Genomic DNA, 24,888 nt, shown 5'->3' with positions numbered 1-24,888 from the left:
CACACACACACACACACACACACACACACACACACACACACACACACACACACGCACGCACAAGCACACCCCAACACCTCCCCCCTTTCAATGTGTGCGCGGGGTAATTGTCGTTGTGTGTACATAGAGGCGTGTGTACTCGAGTTGTGTGTACCGAGCCAAGTGTACACAAGACCGTTCTCATCAGCTTTTGAGGGGATGAACTTTATATAATTAACTGTTGGATTGCTGATTATAAAGTGGTGTTGTGATGTGGAGGACTGAGGTTGCGTTGCGGTGCCATGTAGTGTAGTTGTTGAAAAGCGCCTCGCGGGGTGAGTCATGTATCAATAAGTATCAGTTCGAATCACTAAGAGGCGGTTGGTAGTATTGCGACTATATATTACCAACAAGGACGTAGACATATTCCAATGATTTCTTTTTCGCTTTAGTCTTGCTACTACCTGCCGACTGCATTTAGTTTGAGGAAGAACTCATAGTGGAGATTGATTGAGATTAATTCTAACACCTTTACTGTAAGAGGCTTCTCCGGTATTCATTAAAATCGCCTGGGGGTATCAAGAATAACAAAAAAAATCACAGTTCTAAAGGGGTAAATTTTCTGGGCAAGCCTTGTGCCCCTATATTTCACCAGGCGGTGTTCTGTGTTGGACGGTGGTATCAATAGAGGTCTTGGATCATAATGAAAGTGATGCTTTTTGGTTAGGGAAGGATATTAACTAACGGTAACACCCAATACCACTTTCCTTCTGTCGCGATGTAGAGGCACGAGTTAAGGCTACCACTGTCCAGTATATTAAGGGTAGATGACCGACCCAAGTTATTTGTCTTGGTAACATTACATGACCGATAAACCTCCAGTCACCTCTTGGGGGATCAAACCTATGCAAGGCTGTTACTCTCAAAGGGACGATCTAACCACCAGACCACAAGCTGCCTTCCAGTGTTGTAAGGTGGAGGTACTGAACAACTGTACTGCACTCTGATACCGAGTCGTATTATAACATTAAAAAGGAAATGGCAGAGATGTCACATGATTTGCAGTGCTTATGCATACCACGATGGTGTAACTTTCGTTCTTTTTCTTCGGCAATCCAAAAACATTTTATCCCGTCCAGTCGATCTCAACTAGCCTAGCCTACATTGACAAAGTTAAGCACTGGTTAATGACCTAACCTATCATCCGAGCCCAACCAAGCACAATTTTACCTCATTTTCTAGTACACACACAAGGGACTGAAGCGCAAAACTTAACTGTTATCTTACAATGTATGTCTAATTTAATTTAATTTGCAGCTTAATTTAATCAAGCAACTTGGCTACGTAAACGAATCTTACCAACCTGATCGTACCTAACTGAATTAAACCTACCAAAATACAGGTAATCATCCTTATAATAATATTACCGGTATCTATTGTCTGACTCCCACAGGAAGTTCGTGTTCGCGCCCCCTTGCAGAGGAATTATTGCCAAGAGGATGGTGAACGAGAAGCGTGCCCCTACCAGGTGAGTATAGCCTGTCTTACACCAAGCAGCAAACACCCAGACTCCTATTATCCTTGGCTTAGGTGGCCTTCCAGCACTTATTCCTTGCACATAACACCTTTATACTCTCTATTACCTAACTGAGCCTGGGTTATTTACACAGTCTGAATATCAAAGAGGAGAACAGCAAAGAGCTATACGTTGAAGTCAACCGAGGAGAGACGGTTGCTCAAAAGCCTCCTAAACTGACCAAAATATGGACTATAATCTCGTCAGCTTAGGAGGAGTTTTAGCACCTCTCCCTTAGTGATACCTCTTACCCATTTTACACAAATATTTTCAAGTGTACCTTTCATATATCCTTCATATCGACACTTATAGTAACTTACAATAACCTAAATCAACCTAAAATACTACATTAAAAGCAAGCTATCTTGTACCTCATCATACGTTCTTCAGTAACACTAAAATCATGCATATGCAGGTAATGATGATGATGATGATGATGATGATGATGATGATGATGATGATGATGATGATAACAATAGTAATAATAATAACAATAATAATAATAATAATAATAATAATAATAATAATAATAATAATAATAAAAATAATAATAATAATAACTGACTAAGTATGAAAACGGATTTTCTAGAAACTCATCATAACCATTAACCTGTCATTTACCGGAAATACGAATGTGTAAACAGTGCAGTGCATCCTCATTAAAAAGAAATTCATTAAGAAGCAGGTTTTAAATTCCAATGAATGATACGTGCGTACAAGAATGACAAGTAACCTATTACGGTATATAAAAGTACATATACCAATGCTTTTCTCGCGGATGTGGAAGATCAATTCGGCGCTATATCTCCCCCTGCCTTTTACTACGAATTACTGCCTTAGGTGGTCTTACACGGCTCTCGCTGCTCCAATTTCCTGTTCTCCACGTACGTAATCCATCCTGATTCTCAGTTACAGACTCCTTCGGGGCTTACGGTGTATAAACCTATTTCAAACATTAAACCTCCCATCAGTAACTGTTTAGACATTCATCAATATCACAAAACTATATTTCAATAACTTAACAAAATCTAACATAACCGTGAATGGCATACACAGTACTTTTCATTTTCCTTTCTTTTTTCAACCATGGTTTGAACCGAAAGAAATGAGCTACGTTGAGCCTTGTGTAATATCCAAAAGTAAGGTTACATAGGCCTAACAAAGCTCAACAACTGACCTTCATTCTTCAGCCACACATAAAAATCATGAAGCTAGCAACAGATCTATGCAGGAAATTACAAAAGAAATATTATTATTATTATTATCATTATTATTATCATTATTATTATTATTACTATTATTATTATTGTTATGGCTATTATTAATATTATTGTTACGGTTATTTTCTTGATCTGACAACAGCCCTGCCGTGGACACAACACAGTGGAACTCTCAGTACAGGGCCTCGGCACAGACCCAGGATGAAGATGGCGGTTTCCTATTGGCCCAAAACTATGATGACGTCGTGGAGCCACGCCTCCGGGAGGATATGGTGGGTATTGGATTACTTACATGTTGAAATGGTTTATATATAGTCTGTATCCCATCGTGGCGTGATTGCTTTTCGCAGTTTAATTTCCTGTACATATGTGTATGAAAATTCTAGTGCTACGGATAAATGTTTCATTACTTTTCGATAGGAGTTGCAGCAATTTCCTTCATTTTTATTTCTGTCGGGACTGTCAACATCTTTATTATCTCTATGGTAACCTTTCCTTTCGACCGCACTCTAGCTGGCAAAGTAGACTCGTAACTATTTTTCTTGTGCAAAATGCATATTACATCTTCACACTGTCCTGCATGTTATCTATAACCTTTCATATCAACGAAGCTTGCATATGTGACATACACGTGGATATTAAGGGATATCAATTTAAATCAATCGCTGTGGAGAGATGTCACGAAACCTAAGACATCCTCTTCAGCATAATCATTTTTTCCCTTGTAGTTGGTGTCATCATCCGACTTGATTCAACCGCGGAAAGTCCTCTAATATTGAAGTAAAGAACCTTACTTGATCTAGTTTCCTACCATGACTTCTGTTTACCTTTGACCTTCCATGACCCAGCTTCTAACCATGATCTGGTTGATCTTCCATGACCCATCTTCTTACAGCGACCTCCGTTTAACTCTCCAGGGCCCAGTTAACATGACCTTTGTTTGACCTCCCATGACCCAGTTTCTTTCTATGACCTCTGTTTAGCCTAATCTTCCATGAACAATCTTCTTGTCGTCAGACTGCATAACTTTTCATAATAAGTTCTGTTACCATGAGCTCAGTTCCATTAATCTCATTGACTTTAGCCTACCATGAGTATCGTAAAGTGACCCGAGCTAATCTTTGACCTCTGTTGACCTACAGGTTGTGGTGCGGGCAGGTCAGGATGTGGTGCAGGTCCCAGCCTATGTCTTCGGGGTCATTGAGAGGAGCCTTCAAGGTCAGACCAGGAAGTAAGGCTGACCTATCACCTCCACATACCCTCCCTCCCCTCCACCTACCCCCACCCCTCCACTACACTCTCCCTTTCACCTACCCCCTTTCCCCATACCTTGTCAATCTCCCACCCATATCGAGGAACAGCCTTGCTCTATCCGTCATCCTACCTTCCCCATCCAACCCGTTGAGGACGATATATATTTGGTGATTTTATATATCTCGAGGGCGATCAATATTTATTAATGGATCTCGAAATCAAGCTGTTTAGTTATCCCTCCGAGGACGGCTTACACAACAACCTCGAGTTCAAACTGTTACTTCTTCGAGGACAACCTACAAAATAACCTCGAGATCAAGCTGTTATCTCCTCGAGCACAACCCACAATATAACCTCGAGATCAAGCTGTTATCTCCTCGAGCACAACCCACAATATAACCTCGAGATCAAGCTGTTAAGTTACTTCTTCGAGGACAACCTAAAACATTACCTCGAAATCAACTCTTTAGTGAATAATTGCGAGGAGTAGCTGCACAAATAAGCCAGAACCATGATGTTTAAGAAGGCCAACGAGGACGACGTACAAAAATAGCCTGGAAAAAAACACCATGGCGAGTAATACCATGGCGAGGACGATTTTCAGATAAACTCCCACGAAGACGATTGACAAGATGGCGTCGAGATGAAGGGACAAACGACGGTAGCAAACAAATAAATGAATAATAAATCTATCTCTGACTCCCTCCAGCCCGAGACGTCTCCCCCTTGGCCTAATAAGATCGTCCGTAGGCAGCAAGAGTAAAAAAAAATGGCCACTCCTCGAGACAAGATTCAGAACTCCAAGAGAAAAGTGAAGCTGGACCTCGCGAGAACGGCAGGAGAGGAAAGGAGGGCAGCCACTCGAAACGTCCTCGTGAAGGTCCACCTTGAGGTCTGGGAGCGGCCACAGCGAGACCACAGACGAGGATAAAACTCACAAAGAAAAACAAATTTCCAACGTTAACCAAAACCAAATACTCAATTCCCTTTTAATTAATTTTAAGAAGGCTGGGATGTTCTTAGTGTATCTTGAAATTTATATTCTTGTGTCTTGATTCTCGGTAGGAATACATGTTAACTATTTATTTATAAATAATCTATAATAAACAATATATATAAATGTCATATTTTAATGCTATCACAAACTGAAAATGTAGAGGGTTCATCAGCGAGTACAAGCATTCGTGGTACAGAAGATAACAATAAAAACATAAGTAACTGCATATGCTAATAATTTCAGAGCACTGACGGCTTATATTTGGTGAGGGGTAACCTTAACTCCTTCAGTACGACGTTGATTTTTTTTTTTTATTCTTGCTACTACTGAACGATTTTATTCAAGTCTTGGGAGATTTCTTATAGTGATGAGAATCACGGTGGCAATATCCAACTTCCTCCAGTTCAAAATGTCTCTCCCAAGATAAATAAAATTGTCTGGAGATGGAAAAAGCAATTAAAATATTCTCTTGCTTAAAGGGTTTATTCTGATAAAAATCGAAATTAAATGTGAATCGGTATATATACGTTCGGTTTGGGAAAATACAGTTAAAAAAATCTCACGTAAGTTGACAAAAAAAAAAAAAAAACATCGTCCAGTGACAGTAAGACTAAATTGGACGTCCTGAGGGTGAAGGGGTTATCCAAGAATCGAAATGAGATGTAAACGTATAAATTATGTAGTCAGTCGCTAGGGGAAAAATGGCTCACTAATCTCTCTAACCAACCATACTGCTCTACCAGGCTATATACATGATAATAGTATCTCCATTAGGCCCGGCAGGCAATTCTCCCTCCCTTCCCTCCACCCCGACAAATTACTCCTACCTGTCTCAAGAGGAGGAGGAGGAGGAGGAGGAGGAGGAGGTTGAGTCTTATTTCCAGTGAAGTAATATTACACAATGGCTGCCTCGGAATATTTTGTTTACGCCGCTTAAACTCTCAAAAACCGTTGACGAATTCTTTATTTGTGATACTTTCAGACGATATACTTCGCTATTACGATAGCCATCTGGTAGTGAAGGGGTAGATAAAGGCTATATATAACTCCTAATAATTGAAAAGTATTTTAATTCTGGCTAACGCCAGACATGTCATTCCGCTGTACTGGATGACTACTAGTGAAAGTGTTGAGGGTAAAGCTTGATGAGTTGATGAAGACCGTCTTAACCCTCCCTAGCCTGCCACTGTCGCCTGTCACCTGGTATTTACATTCTGATTGGTTCCTGCACTCTAACCCATCCTGATAAGCTCAAATTGCGAGGGGGAGAGGGAGAGGTGACTTTTTACCCCACCCTCTCTCCCTCCCTCCCTCTCTCTCTCTCTCTCTCTAAAAAGTATATCTATCTATCTATCTATCTATCTATCTATCTATCTATATATATATATATATATATATATATATATATATATATATATATATATATATATATATATATATATATATATATATATATATATACGCGCTCTCCGGAACTCAGTCATTCTCCTTCCTGCCTCTGTTTAACACTTAAGCAAGTTGGCACAACTGAGTAGGAAGCCTACTTAATCACCAGCGCCATTCTGTGAGGCGCCTTTGATGGCACAAGGCGGCGTGGCTGGATCACCTGTGCCACCATGGGACGCTTAGGCCTGATGGTGGTGTGGAACAACACTGACACCACACCCGATGAACTTGTCAAACACTAGTACCAACAAATGAATACACCCATTTATATCGATTCCAGTTGTCACTTGCCTCTCACACCAATGTAATAAAAGGAAAATGTCATAACATATCATTATGTCGATGCATTCACTGTTATAACACCTCGGGTGGATTACATTCGAGGCACACAAAACGACATCTAGGACCTTAACGGTGAGACTGGGTCAGTGTATTACTCTCTCTCTCTCTCTCTCTCTCTCCCTCTAGGTAACTATATATATATATATATATATATATATATATATATATATATATAGGGGTAGGTCTAGTTCTACTGTATATGTTGCGGATACTGGAGTAGGGTGACTGAAAGTCTGATTCAGTGATTTACAACTTGATCTGGAAGAGGATTGAGAAGAAACAAAGCATTCAAACTGAAGGAGAGTATATATATTTAGATTAAGAGAGAAAAGCGGGGGGACGGCCGGCTGGCATGAGGGGGAACACGATTACAGAAAAGCAAAACGAAGATACGAAAGGTGAGAGGCGAGCGAATTTAGAAAGACTGAGCTCATGAAATAATGTGAGCACCAACATAACGATGCTGGTGCCGGCCATACGAAAGAAGATATTCCAGGCCAGAAACACACACTCACCCTCAGTTAATACCAATATCATATTGCAGAAATAGATGAAAAACGCAACAGTAGAAAAATACGTAAGGATAATTAGGTCCAGAGCCGAGGGTCATCAATGGCCGAACTTAAATGGCTCTTCTGGTGCTTAGGTGATTAGTGGCTTCACTGGGGAGTGGGAGGGGAGGGGGGAAGAAGAGGGGACGGAATGGAGAGGGAAGAGGAGGACGGAATGGGGATTAAAAGCAGGAAAGGGAGGAAGACAGAGGGAAGGAAAGAATGGGTAGTAAGTGCAAGGGGAATGAGAGAGAAGAACTGGAAGTAGGAGGGGGGAAGGAGGGGAAAGAAAGAATATGGAGTAAAAGTGAGGGAGGAGGAGAATGTGGAGGAGGCCAAGGAACCAAAAAATGATATTAAGTGGAAGAGAGGGGAAAGAGAACCAGAAGATAATGATGATGAGAAGCTTAGAGAACAACCACAAGAATAAAAGCAAACCAGAGGCAACAATAGGAACGATAAACACAATGGAGAAGGGGAAGGATCAGAAAATAAAAGTAAATATAAATAGTATGGAAGTGAAACAATAAGAGCAAGGGAAACGAGAGACAGAAAAAATGATAAACTTGATAAAAAGATGAATAATGATATGGGATACCACTATGTACAGAAGTTAACCCCTTCACTCCGACTAGCCTATATTCTTGTTACCTTCAGACGATTTTATTCAACCGGAGGTACATCAGTTTTTGAAGGGGTTACTGGAGATTGCCTAAACCCGTGACTATAATTTAAAAAGCCATACAAAATCGTTTGGATAATAAACCTGATGTCGCCAGACTGAGGGGTTTATGGAAGAAGATGATGGTGTAGAGGTCGATGTCGTGGGAATAGTAAAAAGTAAATTAATTAACAAAAAACTGAGGTTATTCATTTCCGTGGAACAAATGGAGTGGAGACTGACCTGGAAAACGCATGGGTGAGAGAGAACCTAAACGAGTGTATGAGCGACTGGGTAGGATCCTGTATGAGTAAGAGACTGACTAGGAGAGTGTATCAGTGAGAAACAGGCTAGAAGTTATGAGAGTGAGAAACTGACTAAGAGAGAGGATAAGTGACAAATTAACCAGCAGCAGGAGACCGACAAACAGAATGTGTATGCTATTAACCCGTGAGGTACAATGTCGTCTTTTCTTTCTACTTTATTCGCACTGTCACTAGATGGTTTTATTAAGCTCTGTAGAGACTTTTCAAACTGGAAGGGTTACATTTAGCCTTCATACCTCATTCACTAGAGGCCCGTCTCCTAAGTTGAATAAAGTAGTTTGATGATAGCTTGAATACAATGAAGAGGACGTCCTCAAGCTGAAGGGGTTAAAACACTGAACCCCTTAGCTCCTTCACAAAGAACTTTCCTATGAGTAAAGAAAACTAAAAAAAAAAAAAAAAGGTTATGGAGGAGTGCTTCTGCTTCTGAGAGAGGTCCTTCCTAGGCTGATAAGAAATATAGAGCTAATGGCAATTATAACACGTTTAAAATATCGTGTCACGATCCAAAGGAATATTACAAAACCTTGATACTATTACCAGTTTTTACAGCTTTGCGCCACACACACACACACACACACACACACACACACACACACACACACACACACACACACACACACACACACACACACATTCATAATATATTGCAAAGTAGCCTGGAACAATGAAACTGTTCAGGAGTGGGATTCTCGAACGTATTCACGATTAACACCCTCTGATAACTCACATTTGTGCTGGCAGGAACAACAACAGATAAGGAGCTCCTGTCCTCCCCATCCCTTGTCCCTCCAGCAAAACGAATATATATATATTTTTTTTTTAGGCAGAGAGACCAAGAGACATAAAGAGGTTCTACACTAGCCAGGCACTACATTATTTTTAAAAGCCAGTGTTTGTCTTACACATAACAACGTGTCACTATTTCCCCTTCATCTGTAAATCCTTCCACTGTGTTTACCTTGTTATCTCCCCTCACAAGCCAAAGTCACACACATCCTCCCTCTCTGTCATACCCCCTCTCCCCATACATCCCCAACTACTCGCTACCCCCTTTCCCACACACCCTAACCACTAACTCCCCCCCCTTCCCACCACACCCCTCACTCCACCTCCCCACCACACTCCACATTTCTCTCACCACTTCCTCCCTTCTTCCCACACTCAGTCTCCGCCCTCCCCACGCTCTCCCCACCATTCACTCACCCCTCTCATACTTCCCCCACCACTCACCTCCCCCCTCCCCACCACCCGCTCTGGCTACCAAGACTAATGATCTTGCCCTCACCACAAACCCAAACTCAGAGGTGCAACTCGTGGGGCATCGCTGTGACCGCTAACTGACAACTCTCACTAAGCTGCCACTTGTCGCCATCTGTTGGAACTGATGGCGCGTTTCACTAATACAGAAAAGTTCCAATTTGTCGCCAGCTGTAGGAAATTTGATGACGCGTTTCAGTAATTCATGTAAGGTTCCCACGTGTCTCTGTCAGAAAATTCACGATGCGTTCATTAATGGGATGTGTAAGCAGATGCCGATGTGTTCTTGTTTCACGAAAGCTGTTTGAATAAAGAAAATCTCTCGACTACTTTGTTTCATTGTTTCCTTTACACACCGTCAACGTTCTTTAACTCCTTCATTCCAGTGACCTTTTATAGTTTGTTCTTGCAATCACCATCTTCACTTTTTTTTTTTTTTTAGGGACACTTCCAAGTCGAAGAATTACATACAGTCTTCACTGACCCCTACACTTCTACAGAGCTCACTTGAAAATTAATAACATCGCCTGGTAGAAGCAAGAATGATATTTAAGTGGCACACTCTGAGTAAATGGTTAACATCACTTGAAAACATGAGACTGAACCTTACCTATTCAAGTATGGACAATAACTCACCATAATAGAGCGAAATGAACAACTAACGAAATAATATTGGAGGTCTCTTCACTACGGTGACGTTTTTAATTCACTCAGCTGAGGGAGTTTGTACTGAATGGACTGATAAATAAGCGTCATCAGCCCTTCGGTAAAATGACGGCTTTATTTCTTCTTGCTCCTCTCATGCGATTTTATTCAGTCCAAGAGAGACCTATGTTAGTGAAAGGTTAACATCACCAAAATACAACCATTCTCGTCGGCTCATAAAGCTCCATACCACCTATTTCCTACCACTATTAGTTTTTTTTACTACTGTATAGTCATTTTATTTACGTATCCTTCTCTGAATATAGGTAACAAAATCCGCCCCGGAGGCCCGTCAGTCCTCCTTGTCTGCTCGCACCTGATGGCACCACCTTCACGTCATCACCTGAGCACTAATAACCACCGTCCATGCTGAATACATGCTAGGGCTGTCTCATTCAGGACTGGTTTGATGGCATTAATGGAAGCGCTTTTTTGTGATATGTCGGTGGGTCTTGTGGAATATATCAAGACTAGGAAAAGCTTGTCTTAAGGAGTTCGATAAAGCCTTCATTAACATCGTCAATAATATACCTTTTTACTCTAACTTGGCCTAAAAACTGACATCCCTCCAGCTTGAATACAATGTTGTAACAACAGAGTAACACTTGAATATGGTGCTGCTCACGACGTAGTGCTGCACAAGAGACGTGAAGTCTTAGTGTTGTCTTATTCTACGTGAAAAAAACTGAAAAAGGACAAAAATTTGGGCCAAGTTAAAGTAAAAGGACTTTAAGGAACTCTTCTAACTGAATACAGACTTCTAGTGGTAAAAAGAATAAAAAAGGCGTCCTCGGGCTGAAGAGGTAATATCAACATGAGTAGAATCAAATACCATATGTGAGAGTATTAGTGTGCATAGAGTATTAACGTACTACACGCAGATACAAACTATAATGCTTTCACCTTAACCTGGCTCAGATATTTTATTTTCCTTTTGAAGCATATTCCACATTGCCCAGCGTCAGAATAAAACAGTAATGGGGATCTACATCCCTTTCATAGCACATCTTCGCGACTAACATCATAATCTAGTATCACTCTACTGTTACAGGCAGGGTGGAGAGATGACAATATTAGGCTGAGTTAGTGTAAAAATGGTAAGGTAGGGAAGAGATGCCAGGGAGACTTTAAACCCCACGTCAATACAACCCCTATAGACTACAACACCACAATATAGTGATGAACAAATGATGACAGGAACTAGAACCAACGTGACAACAAGAACGAGAAGAACGACTGAAGGTGATGTTATAAAAGCGGAAGGAAAATGGAGGGAGGAGGAGGAGAGGGAGGAGGAGATAGGCGATACGGGCAATGGTATGTAAATCTTGTGGTGGAGAGAGAGAGAGAGAGAGAGAGAGAGAGAGAGAGAGAGAGAGAGAGAGGTGGTGGTGGGGGAGGGGATCAGGAAGGGATGATGCGCTCACTGATATTGGCGATGGCACCATTCCCATCCCACCTATCCCATCACCATCCTACCAACTCCACGCCCTCTTTTATCATATGCTTCCTTATCTCTCTATCTACGATTCTGGGTCATGCAAGGTACGGAAGGATAGGTTATTTTTGGTTAGTTTGGGTAAGAAGAGTCTGAGTGGAGTTAGTTCTGAAATTAGTAGGTTAGGCTTGTTTGGGTAAGTGTAGGCTAGGTTAAGTTGAGTCAGCTTGGGTACGGTAAGAAAGTCAGCTTCAGGTAACCCATTACTGGCTGAAACTGCTAAATGTGTGATTTTTCAGGGGAGCTTACTGCGGGATCGAATGGTAAGTGGCGTTGGAGATTTCGTAACACGTTTTCCGTAACAGATTCTTCTACAAAGCTTACACCTCAGTATCCTCAGTCCATGGACATCACTTTTATTTTGTTCAAGCTAACGTCAAACACCTTCATTTATAACAAGGGAGTCAGTCTAAAACGTCTCTCGCAAGGTGAACATAATCGTCTGGAATTGGCAAGAATTAATTTTTAAAAGAATCCACTGTAGTGAAGAAGATAAAGGATTAGTTCCCTACGGTAAACGTCACCATTTGAACCGTAATGCCCTCCACAGTCCCTTCACTGTGATAGGCTACAGCAGGGGTTCCCAAAAGTGGGTAATTATCCCCTGGGGAGAAATTTGGACATTCCAGGAGGTAATACACAGATGAGGATAAAATGGCCAAAATATGCGTTGTGATGCGCTGTTGTTATATATTTGATATATTTTATGGTCAAATGCTTTTTGGTTTTTAATTTGTGATTTTTAAGAGTATGGTAAAAATTTTGGTCCTCAGATAATTATCATGCTATGCAGATGTATAAAATTTCTAAAATATTCCCCAAATCATGAATGATCTCCATTACATCGCTAAATATCTTGTTGTTATATATTAAAAATTACCACTAAATGGAAGGGAACAGCTGTAGAAGTCTAGGGTTAACTATTTAACAGGCTAACTCCCAAGGGGGAGGGGAAATTCCTCCCCACTGGGAGTTGGAAGGGAATTCCTCCTTTTTGGAGATGGCGGGACTCCATCTTTTTGTAATGAAGGGATGTGGGGAAGTCATCAGTGATTTTCTGGCAAATGTGGCGAGCGATTAGGAAAAGTTTGGGAAAATCCGTGCTAGGCATATCCCATTCACAGTTGATGTTTTATGTCACGCTGCTGAGACCTCATGGACGAGCAGTGAAAGTCGGTGTTAACCATCCATGCCTTACCTAATCCAGCTTTGCCGTACGAAAAGCGTAGGGGTCCGGGGCTGGAATATTTAGTCCAGACATTATAGGAAAGTATGATTAGTCACAATTCCCTGAGTAGCATCATATGAAGACTAAACCTCACCCACTGCATGCATTTCATCCCTTATGGGTCACAGTCAGTTGGAGTATCTTAAATTCATTCTTTGATTATGCGGTTACAAGTCAACGGAGTAATGTTTTTTTTTTTTTTGGATTACAAGACACCATTTGGCTTGTCACGCAATGCAGAGTCACATTTAAGCAGCACGACACCTAGTAAGGGGATGGGGGGCGTCCTCACCGACTACTAGTATGCTGACGAAAATAAAATTCGTCAATTTTTCATTCCCCCACTTCCGTCTTCTTTTTACTGTTGCTCCTCCCTCATTCTCTCTCCTTTCTCATCATTCTTTCCTTCCTTCCTCTCTCTCTCTCTCTCTCTCTCTCTCTCTCTCTCTCTCTCTCAATCTGTTTGTCATTGAGATAGAGATACCTACAATGGACAGGCAAAAATTTTTATGCCGGGTTAAAATTTACACTAGTTTTATCTTTTTATTCACATTCCCTCACTTATATATTTATCTATTTACTTGTTTGTTTATGCGATTATTTATTTGGTTTTCTTTACTTACTCGTATTTATTTAGAGAGAGATGGGAGAAAGTAGTGAAAGATATATATATATATATATATATATATATATATATATATATATATATATATATATATATATATATATATATATATATATATATATATATACAGAAAGGAGAGAGAAGCTGAGAGAGCGATAGAGGGGAGAGAGAGAAACTGATAAAATAGGGAGGGAGTAAAAAAAAATAAGTAAACGCCTGAGGAAGGTTACTAGGAAGAGGGTTGGATTTGAAGAGAGTGAGAAAAGAGGATTAGAGAGAGAGAGAGAGAGAGAGAGAGAGAGAGAGAGAGAGAGAGAGAGAGAGAGAGAGAGAGAGAGAGAGAGAGAGAGAGAGACTGAATAAAAGGGAGGGATAATAAATGATCAAAGTAACAAAAAGTAGAAACAGAACGCGAAGGAGGAGAGAATGAGCAAAAATAATAAAATGGAGGGAATATAATAGGGAAGAGAGGAGAAGAGAGCAATACAGAGAGGGAGGAAGCAAGGAAAGGCAGGGGATGAAAACAGAGCAAAAATGAGGGAGGACAGAAGAATGAAAAACTAAAGTGCAAAGAAGGAGAGGGGAAAAAAGGAGGGTGAGGGTGAGAGAGAGCATAAAGAATAAAAACCCAAGAGAGAAGGAGTTTGATGTCGATAAGGAAGGGTAGAAAGGAGGAGAAGAAAGGGAGAGAGAAGGGGGGAGAGGGGAAGGTTAGGTTATTGCTAAAAGTTATTATCATCTGTAGCTTCATAAAATAGCGATTAACCTCTTTAGTGGCTGATGACGTGAATGGGTGTCTTGTACCTCAGCCCCACCCCCCTGCTCCCATCCCTGCTCTTCTCACCCTCTGCCTTTCTCTCTTCCCCCCCCACCCCCTCTTGTCTCTCTCACCCCTCACCCTTTGCCTCAACCCCCTTTACTCCTCACCCTACCTCCATCATTTACCTCACCCCACACCCTTTTACTCCTCCCTCACTGCTCAGATCTGCCCTCACCCCTCATTTCTCGTTGTCCTTGCCCCCATCCATTATCTCTCATTCCTTACTGGAACCCTCCTCATTCCCTCTTCACCTCACACGTCACACTGCCCTCACGACTACTTTCCATCACCCCTGCATCTTGCCTCACCATTCATCCCTCACCCCCCTTTCCTCACCTCTCACCCATATTTGCATTCACCTTCGTTGTCCTTACCCCATACTCCTCCCTGGTTGCACCTTTCACGGCTCTCACCCTCTCACTACACTCACCCCAGTTTCTGTCATCCATTGCTCCTCACTGCCCTCCTCCCTCCTCCCTCATCGCTCGCTGTCCTCACTCCTCATCCTTCATTTGTCTCATTCCATCTCAATCCTCAGTCTTTGCTCCTCATAGCCGCCCTCACTTCACACACTCCTCACCTAATTTCTAGTTCTCACATTCACTTCACCAGACACCCCCCCCCTTCTCTCTCTCTCTCTCTCTCTCTCTCTCTCTCTCTCTCAGTCCCCACCAGAAAACAGTGGGTCCATCAGAAAGATGGGGTGGGTGCGTGTTAACCTCAGTGACCCCAATATCACACACTTTTCATCTCTCACTCCACCACAACACAACACACTTCCTCCCTCTCCTCCCGACTCTGGGCAGTTACCCACGGTGGTAGCTGTGGTAGATCTGGTGGTGGTGAAATGATTGAGGTAACCAGTCTGATGGCAGTGGTGGTAGCGGTAAATTTGGTGGTGATGGTAGTGTTTTGGTGGTGGTGACGGCAGATTTGGTGATGATAGTTTTGTTAAATTTGGCGGTGGCAGTGCTTGTAGATTTGACAGTGGTGGCTGTAGCGAGGCAGCTATGGTAGCGGATACAGAGGTGCAAAGGCGTACAAAGGAAAGCAAATGGCAACCGGCGCATTGGTTATGTATGTTGGAACTCTTCTAAGGCATTCAAGGATACAGATACAGTGTTGTACAAGTTTCTGTAGGTCATTTAGGTTAGAAAAGATGTAGGCTTGTTCACCAAGTGGATCACAGAAACGGGAGGGAAGACAAATGTGGAAATGGATCCTGAAATCTCATTAAAGAGAAATGTCAGAAAAAAAAAAAAAAAATAGAGGACTGTCATCCAATTAAGAAATACGGTACCGGTACTTAAAGAATTTTTGATTGTCAATGGATTAATAAACAGCACAGACACGGACACGTCAGCCTGTAGGGCAGAGAGTAGCGAATTGTAAAAATTCAAGCTCAGGAACACAAGGACATGTCAGGTTGTTGCGCTTGTGCATGAAACAGGAAGTTGGAAGAAACAGACTATGGGCTACTCACAGTGACCTCAGTCAGCTGTATTTCACTGATGAATTGAGCGTGGACTTTAGTAAAGGTAAGGTGATGCTTAAGAAATGGGAAGTTGACAGAATCGACACGAATATTGGAGAACATGATGGACAGTCAGGCCTTGGTCCAGGACATATCGATTAGTCATCACGACCACGGCAGGGACCGAAGATGGGATCTCTCTCTCTCTCTCTCTCTCGATTCCGAGTGAGAGTAATTATGCATTTTTATCAGTCTGGAAAATGTTACGTGTAATATGCCTTTTAGTCAGGTGTAGAAAGTTGAGGAAAATTGTTAGCTTAGGAGAGTATACAATACTAGGCAACACGACAAAGAGAAATGATCTGGAATTGAGTCCTGAGAACTAACCTCTTTTTAAACTGGCCTATATTTTCATCCTTTTTTTTTTTTAGCTTATCTCACGTAGTTCAGTGACAGAAAGAGACAATACTACAGTTATACATCCTATCCACAACACCTCTTCGTGGCTAGCATTATATTTCAGTGTCAGTTCCTTTTTACAACGCAGCATTCAAGATGAAGAGATGGCAATTTTAGGCCAAGATAGAGCAAACGCGGTATAGTGAAACAGGAACTCCAGTTCAAGTTATATAATACCAGCTTTCCATCTACCTTAGGAATATTTCTCTGCTTGGTTGGTGCAAAAGCTTCCTCTCTGACAGTGCAGATTATCACAATCAAGGACACAGTTTACTCCACTGCATCTACTTCACATTCAGGGCATGTCCGTCACCTTCCTCCCTAACGCAATCAAAGACCTGCCTACAGTACGTTCAAAAAACACATTAAACATCACTCAACTTGGGAATATTTGCCAGAGGAGGGATGTGACAAGTAGGCCAGTTGTGGTGAAATATTTGACGAACTAATGTCCCTGCAAGTGTACCGTCCACCACTCCAAACGGGATACTTTCACAAATGCCATGATTTCACCCCCTCAACCCGTCGTTTTACCCTACTACTGTCTCGGCAGCACATGGTGTTGAGTTACTTAAATATGTGCTTTGATCTATTCAGTCCGATGACGTATTTCTTTTATTCCTACTATCTCAGACGCTTTTATTTAGCCCACAAGAGAACCTTAGTAGTGACGGGGTTAATGAAGGCTATGTGTGACCAACTTCTAAACTTCATAATATCGCCTGGAGATAGAAATATAAAATTATAAGTATGTTATCAGATTGCAAGGATTAAATGTATTAGAAATGATCACCCGAGAGCGTATTTATCAAGGACCTTAACCAATATTCAAGATAAACGAGTCCCCATAAAATTGTCCAGTTATTAGAAATCGTTCTGTAATAGAACTTATAAAAAATTTCAAACAATTTCCAAGATAACATGTGCACACAGCAATTTACTATTATTATTTTTTATTTTGTAAAGTTTGTGGTGCACAGGCTATATGAGTGAGCGCAAAGGAGTAAATGAGCAATATCTACACTGCCTAAGCCCAAAAAGGTTTGTAACTATGGTTCCAGATTGTTTATAATCTCTCTCTCTCTCTCTCTCTCTCTCTCTCTCTCTGTATGTGTGTGTGTGTACTGACCTGAGTTACAAACAACGCCATGACTCATAAAACTACTAAAAGGGAGATTCTGGATGGGCTTAGATTAACACATCCAGCACGCAAACGGAACAATCAGCTCTTGACGTGAGCAGATCAGCCTTTCTGACGTAACTTGTTTCTCCCTTGTCCCTCTTCAATGACCAGTAAAACTGGGGACTTGGATATAACAGCGACTTCCGTAGATCGTATTCTAAAGGAACACGAGGACTTAACAAGAACTTTCTTTCTGCCTTAGTGACCCTCGTGCAGTCGACAGGCTATCCTAAGCCTTCTAAGATGAGGAACTGCTTTATAAACAGGACAAGCAGCCACTCCTAAGCGAAACAAAAATGTGGTGGTATAATCAAGGAAAAAAATCATACATGCATATATATACACACAAAGGTAACAGATACCTCGACACTTCTTTGGTGATGATTAGGTTTACGGAGACTGTTTTCCGAAAAAGGAGCGTGGCACTTTACAAGAATAATGACAGTCATTCTCAACAACCAGTTATTTCAGTGCACCTTCTTTTTTCACTATAAATACAGTATAGCACCAAATCTACAGTCAGATTAAAATTTGTGGCTTGCTTCTAGTTCCTGAATACTGCAATCTTCAACGATCACAACATTTTTTCCAGTTTGTTCCATTCGAAAAAGTACTTATTCTTTACTAAGAGACGATTTCATTCAGCTTGTACTGAAGGAGTCCATGAAAGCGTTATCTAACTCCTCCAGTTCAAATCTCTCTTAAGTTAAATCTAATCGCTTGTGGGTAGCATAAATAAAGCAAAAACTTGCAACATCATCAAAGTGATGCTGTTGTAGTTGATTTTCAGTAATCAGTAACACGAATTGCGATTTTTGCCTCGAATACATTTTCACACAATGACGGTAAGAACAACAGACACTGGAAAAAAGAAATACAGGTTATTCATTAGTAGAAATAATAAGTATACTCTACTCTTTTTACTTTAATTTGGCCTGAAACTGCCATCTCCCCATCTAGAATACTGGACTGTAATAATAGATGAACGCTACAGAATGATGCTCGACGCAATGTGCGATGGAGAGTGCCGAGCTGTAGCACATTATGTTAATATGCCCCTGAGCTAAGCTGGAAAAGGACGAAAATCTAAGCCAAGTTGAAGCGAAAAGAGTATGTTCCTCCATGTGGTCTCTCGGTTGCTTTTTCGTGGATTTGGGAGGCTTTCTGGCGCCTCTTCCTTTAAGAATTTAGTTGCCTCCGCCAAGGAGGTTATGTTTTACTTAGCATTGGTTTGTTTGTCTGTTAGCAGAATTACTCAGAAACTTGTGAACGGATCTTGATGAAACTTTGTAGAAGGGTGGGCCATGGGCCAAGGAAAAAAATATTTAATTTTGGGTCGGATCCGGATCCGGATTCGGATCCAGAGTATCCTGCAGAATATCTCCAGAAGTTCTCTATGAATTTCAATGAAATCTTGTGGAAAGGTGGGCAATGGACCAAGAAAGAATTGATTAAATTTGGGGGCAGATCCGCATCCGGATCCGGATCCTATATCCACCGATCCAGGTCCGAGAGTACTAAAAAAGTTAAGAACGGATTATGATGAAATTTTATGGAGGGTGTACAATGGGCCAAGGAATAAATGATTAAATTTGAGGACGGACCCGGATCCGGAGTATCCCGCACAATATCTCCAACAGCTGTCATTGAATTTCAATGAAATTTTGTGGAAACGTGGGCCATGGACCAAGAAAAAAATATTAAATTTTGGGGCGGATACGGATCCTGTATCCAGGGATCCGGATCCGGATCCTTTTTAATGACAAAGGCATTGGCAGAGGTATAAGCTCTCTTGAGCGCTTATGATTCACTCTCAAATGAATAAAATCGTTTGGCGTTAGCTAGAATAGAATATCGTACTAAATTAGAGTCGTCCCGACCATGAAAGGGTAAATGACGGCAGTATTAACACTAAGGCTCCTATGATTCACTCTGTATAAAATAGTTTGATAACTGGAACTGAATGGCAACTGGTACTTGAGTTGCCCCAGCCATGAAGGGGTTAAAAGTCACTCCTTTTTCTGCTTAAATAACATACAAGAAAATATTATGGGTCCATAGGTAGAAAGAAACATAAAGAAGATCTGCTATAAGGCTCCTTAGCCAGCACCAGAATAGGACTCTCAGTTAGGCAGTACTGACACCCTATTTAACACTGTTCACTCCAATAAAAGACATCAACTAAGGTTTCATGGCCAGTTCAGCGTTACGGCCACAGTCTGCCGCACTTAATTTTGAAGGGAGGAAAGCTCGTAAAATGACCCTTTGGCGTGATATGGACACTGTGCGGGCAGGTACACAACATAAAAACGTCGCACCCATCCACTTTCATCTGTGTCACTTGTCACAGTACCATGAATTAACTATTACCTTTGTTGACACTTCGTCCAAGCAAACATTTTAAAACATACTCTTCATCCATTCGTGTGGACTTTATATCCCGGCAATACAATGTCGCGACTCTTTAGAACTCTTGTAAATTCATAATAAAGTCCAGTGTAAACTACATCACATTCTCAATTTCGAGGAACGACCTGATGTAAGAATTTCTTGTCTTCCCACAGGAAGCTGGGTAAAAATATTACAAAATATTTTAATAAATGTCTGCAAAATGTAATTTCAACCGGACTTAACCTAACCTAGACTTCAGCATCCTTCTGTCCTAACCTGGGCATAAATCAACCTGAATTTCCTTAGTGTCCCTCAGTCCCAACCAGGCCATACTTTAATGTCCTCTCGGGCTTCAAGAAGAATATGATACTACTTGTAAAGACTAAACGGACATAATATAATTTAACCTCTATGACTTACGAACATGGACTGGCATATTATTGTACTTTGGCTGCGCATAATATTAGGAAATCACAAAAATTTATCGCCAACTCACCTTCCAATCTTGAAGTTTACTTTTGGCTGTGAAACTGAAGGAGTGTTCCCATGCACAGATCACATATTTTTTCTCAATAAACTATAACGCGAATATCACTGTTATAGTTTTAAAAAGTTGCAGAGCTGCTAAATTTTGAAATCAACTATACAAACTCGCCAGTTTACACGCAAACCCAGGCGATCGTTCACCACCCGCCATGATGGAACTTAAATTTATTCGGCTCCGAAGTCAGACCGTCATTATATAATCATTCGTCCCAACTAACCTAACCTAACTTCACACAGCCTAAGATAACCTGATGCAGTCTACCCTAATCTAATTCAAACTAACTTAATGTAACACAACCTAACTGACTGCAACGATTTGGGGACGAATGAGTTTCATGCCCGAATTGACCCATATCCTTCCAGATTATACCATAGAGGAAATCGAAAATACAGGAACCCTTAACACTGCTAGGCGATTTCAATGGTCGCTTAGGACTCCTAGGAAAGCAGAAGTTAAATAGCACTGGGAGGGAAGTAATAAGATGGATGAGGGAATATAACCTAATATTGTTAATCCCTCGTTATGGATTCTAGTGAACAGCGTAGGCTATAGTTGTTTCTGAAATGCCATCCAACCAAAGCAGATGGCACCAATACACTCGTTCTACATTCCATTTAAAGGCTATGTGTGCATGGGGAACATCGTCGATTAGATGCGACTGCGATATAGGCTACTCATATGATGCTAAGCATAGCAATGGTACTTACCAGAGTTTACGCCAGGAGTACTTTCTGACATTTAATGGCTCTTCACAGCGAGTATGTCTTTTTGTATTGTTATTTTTAGTCTTGCTGTTACCAGACGATATATTCACCTAAAGAGACTTCCTGGTCGTGGTGGGATTAATAGACCCACATCTGTATCTAACCCTTTATTTTGAAATTCATCCAAGCCGAATAGGCTATAATCTATCAGAAGCAATAAAAGAAATATTGCGTCCTGGAACTGAAGAGGCAAGGGCCAATAATGTCAAGGCTGGTCGGTAAGATGAAATCAGCGAGGTTTTTTGTAACCCTCAATCCGGGAGCACAAACCTTGAATCAGCGAGATTGTGAGATGGGGGAGAAGGGACTGGGCGAGTATCAGAGATGATTGACCCATTTTAGTACAGCGCGTTCGGCTTTACACTACTTCTGCAGCTTGTCTGTATAGGCTAAATAGTTGTACCATTACATTTTTCCAGGAACATGAGAAAATGCTGCATTAGTTAGCCTATCCAGATCGCAACTAGAAAAACTTAAGTTCGATTTTCAAGAATATTAGCTTGTTGGACAAAGTTTGTTTCTTCCTTATCCCTGCTCACCCAGCGGTACAACCAGTGACCTGGATGTAAGCTAATTTATTAACGGTACGTGATATTCAAGGGGAAAATGGTGATGGTAAAAATGTCTGCCTCGTGACCCACATGCAATCGACTGACATTATCAAAGCCTTCTTTTGCTATTCCGGTTCTTTCATTCAAGAAAATAGTGGGGGGATGAAAAATGTGAGTGCATTTAAGTACGTGGGTAGTGTGATGAGTAAGGATGAAAGTTTAGAGGATGAAGTGCTTGAAAGGGTACAGCAAGGAAGAAAAGTTAATCTGGTTCATAATTTAAAAGCAATAATAAATTTGGAAGTGAGCATGGAAAAAAGTTGCTGCATGACGGTATTGTGATCCCAACTCTAACATAGGGAAGTGAGGCTTGGACCTTGTTGGAAGGCTCCACATCCTCAGTCACTCCTAAAGCCACCCTGTTCATCACTCACTAGGACTCTCTCTCTTACACTCTGTATAATGATTTTTTTCCATACCTTTCCTACAACACTCAATAAACTTATTCCACGATAATTCGTGTACTCACATTGCTCACCTTTATTTTTGTACAGGGGTAAAATCACATCTTTTTTCCACTCTGAGGGACAGTTTCTCATCCATGCATTCTTACATATCTCCAACAAGCACTTCATTCTGCTCTCTCCACTACACCTAATCATCTCCACATTCACCTCATCAACCCCAGCTGCTTTCCCATTTTTCAGCCGCTTCACAGCGTTTTTCACCTGTACGAGTGTCATGTTTCCTGGCGCAGCATTCCTCCTTTGCACACCCCGAAAACCTATCGTGTTTACAGTTGCTCTGCTCTCTCTATTCCCATTCATCAGGCTTTCAAAATATTCTTTCTATCTGGTCCTTACTTCATCCCCATGGGTTAATAATCTACCACTTACATCCTTCACACTTTAACATTTCTTCCCATTGTCACATCTACATTTCTGCATCTCTTTCCAGAATAACTTCATATTTTCAGAGTAATTTGCATTCATTTTTCTTCTTAGAGGTATCCTTATATAAAACTAATCAAGTTCACCTAGGCAGGCTTGGATCAGAACATCACCAAGCCCTCGTAATTTATCAGCTGTGATTCAGGTTGGGTGGAATCACAGATGATGCATGCCCTGCTCATAGAATAGGTCCACAACACAACACACATAATAGAGCTCTGCACAGCATACCTCATACTAAGGTGCAGACTCAAATGATGTAGGAAACCAATAGGACAATCCCATAGAGCCTGTTGCTTACCAGCAATCAATGAGTCTTCTTGGCCAGAGAGACATGAGTTATGCAAAAACCTTTACTTTTTAACAAAGGCATAGTCACTGCCTTCTCCCATTCCACTGATACAACTCCAATCATCTTGTTTTTTTGTCTTATAACATTAACAATTCATAGCACTCACTCCTCTACATTTATTGTTGCTGTGTGTACAGTAAGCATCAAAAGTAATGTTGTGTCACCTGTTTCTCTCTCCTTGGACTCTGAAAATCAATGTGGAAAACCCACAGCAGGTGATATTGATCTGGGCCAATTGTAAGTCACCAGTGTCAGTTGCTACAGATCTACCACACTGATTTTCAATGACCTTGGAGAAACAGATGAGATAACAAGATTTTTTATGCCGACTGTACCTCACCAACACCTGCAGCCTTGCCATTCTTCAACCTGTTCGTAACATTTCTGATTTTTGCCACGGATTTATTCTCTATCACTACATTCCTTTCCTATGCTTTACTACATAGCACTTTCATGTGGTCACTGGAGCAGCTTCAGTGCTTGCTTACAGTATTCATGATAAAAGAATTCTAAAATATGGGAGTAGAATATTTTTCTTGTGAAAATATCAACTATTTATTTGAATTATTTACACCAACTATACAAAAATCTTTATATATATAATACAAATGTTACACAGTTTATACATCAATGGAGGCACTTCCTAATCACAGGCATAAAAAACCATATGCGTTATGTAACTTGGAGAGTTCTCGGCAGGTTAGGAACTTGCTGAATTCAAGTAGTGTTTAAGCATCATCATAACTGCAGTAAATCACTGCAGCTCTGAATGTAACTATGCATAATAATAAAGACAAGGAGTATCTGCTGCATTCCAGTTTCATTTCCATTTAACAAAATGTTAGGGGTGGCTGAGAAAGGGAGTATCTGCTGCATTCCATTATTTCATTTTCATTTAACAGAAAAGTAGGGAAGGCCAAAGCTCACAAGACGACTGACAAAGACATAGTCTCATCAATTTTGGGGCCTATCTAATTATTGTGTGTGTGTGTGGAGGCAAGTTTCAGAGGGCTTGAATGGTGAGTGAGTGTGTGGCCCATAATTGGGCAGACTTTGGTTAGTTCTCCTGCGGTAAGATTTTTTCTTGTCCTCTGGACTGTACCTCACCCCATCTATTGGTGGGGAAAAAAAAGTCTGGACGATGATGATTATCCATGGCTCAGACACAAGCAGAGACTGCATAAATAACACAAAGGAGATTATTAACCCTTTCAGTCCAGTTACAGTTAATACTTTACTCAAGCTACTGCCAAACTATCTTATTCCGCTAAGGAAACTATCTTAGGTGGTCAAGGGGTTATATAAGGCTGCACCTAACCCCTCCAGGTGAAAAAGTCCATCATATGATAAATACAATCCTAGAAGATGTCGGGTAAAATAAACACGTCATTGGATTCAAGAGCTTAGTACATCATATGGAGAGAGAAAACTGGAAGGAATGAGGTGCCAATGACCCTCCTACACTGACAAGACCACAACCACACAAGCCATGAAAGAATAAGACAGGGTAAAGTGGAATGCAAGCTGCCCTCATGGCATTAGTCATCCCAAGTGATGAGATTCAACAGCATGATTACAGCTTCAATGTGCAGTCCGTTTCTCACAGCCAAATTAATTTTATATTATAACACCTCTGCATCTACACACTTACCAAAAAATGTCACGTTTAAAGCTAAATTATCCTTTTATAATTATATTAGCTTGTATATACCTTACTACCTAGTCTCAA

General features: G+C 41.0%; 1 protein-coding gene across 1 annotated transcript in view; it reads left to right on the top strand.

Annotated features, from left to right (window-relative positions):
• The window catches only part of LOC145411431 (uncharacterized), a 43,439-nt gene extending 39,429 nt beyond the window's left edge, over nt 1–4,010 (top strand). The window contains exons 3-5 of the mRNA XM_080281471.1: nt 1,433–1,507; nt 2,918–3,047; nt 3,918–4,010. Coding sequence (XP_080137597.1) covers nt 1,433–1,507; nt 2,918–3,047; nt 3,918–4,010 — 298 coding nt within the window. The remainder of the gene's footprint in view (nt 1–1,432; nt 1,508–2,917; nt 3,048–3,917) is intronic.
• The last annotated feature ends 20,878 nt before the right edge of the window (nt 4,011–24,888 follow it).

Source organism: Coenobita brevimanus, chromosome 89, assembly GCF_032717465.1.
Source record: "Coenobita brevimanus isolate Jiangsu-jjx chromosome 89, ASM3271746v2, whole genome shotgun sequence".
Lineage (NCBI taxonomy): Eukaryota > Metazoa > Arthropoda > Malacostraca > Decapoda > Coenobitidae > Coenobita > Coenobita brevimanus.
This window is presented reverse-complemented; position numbering and strand designations above follow the sequence as displayed.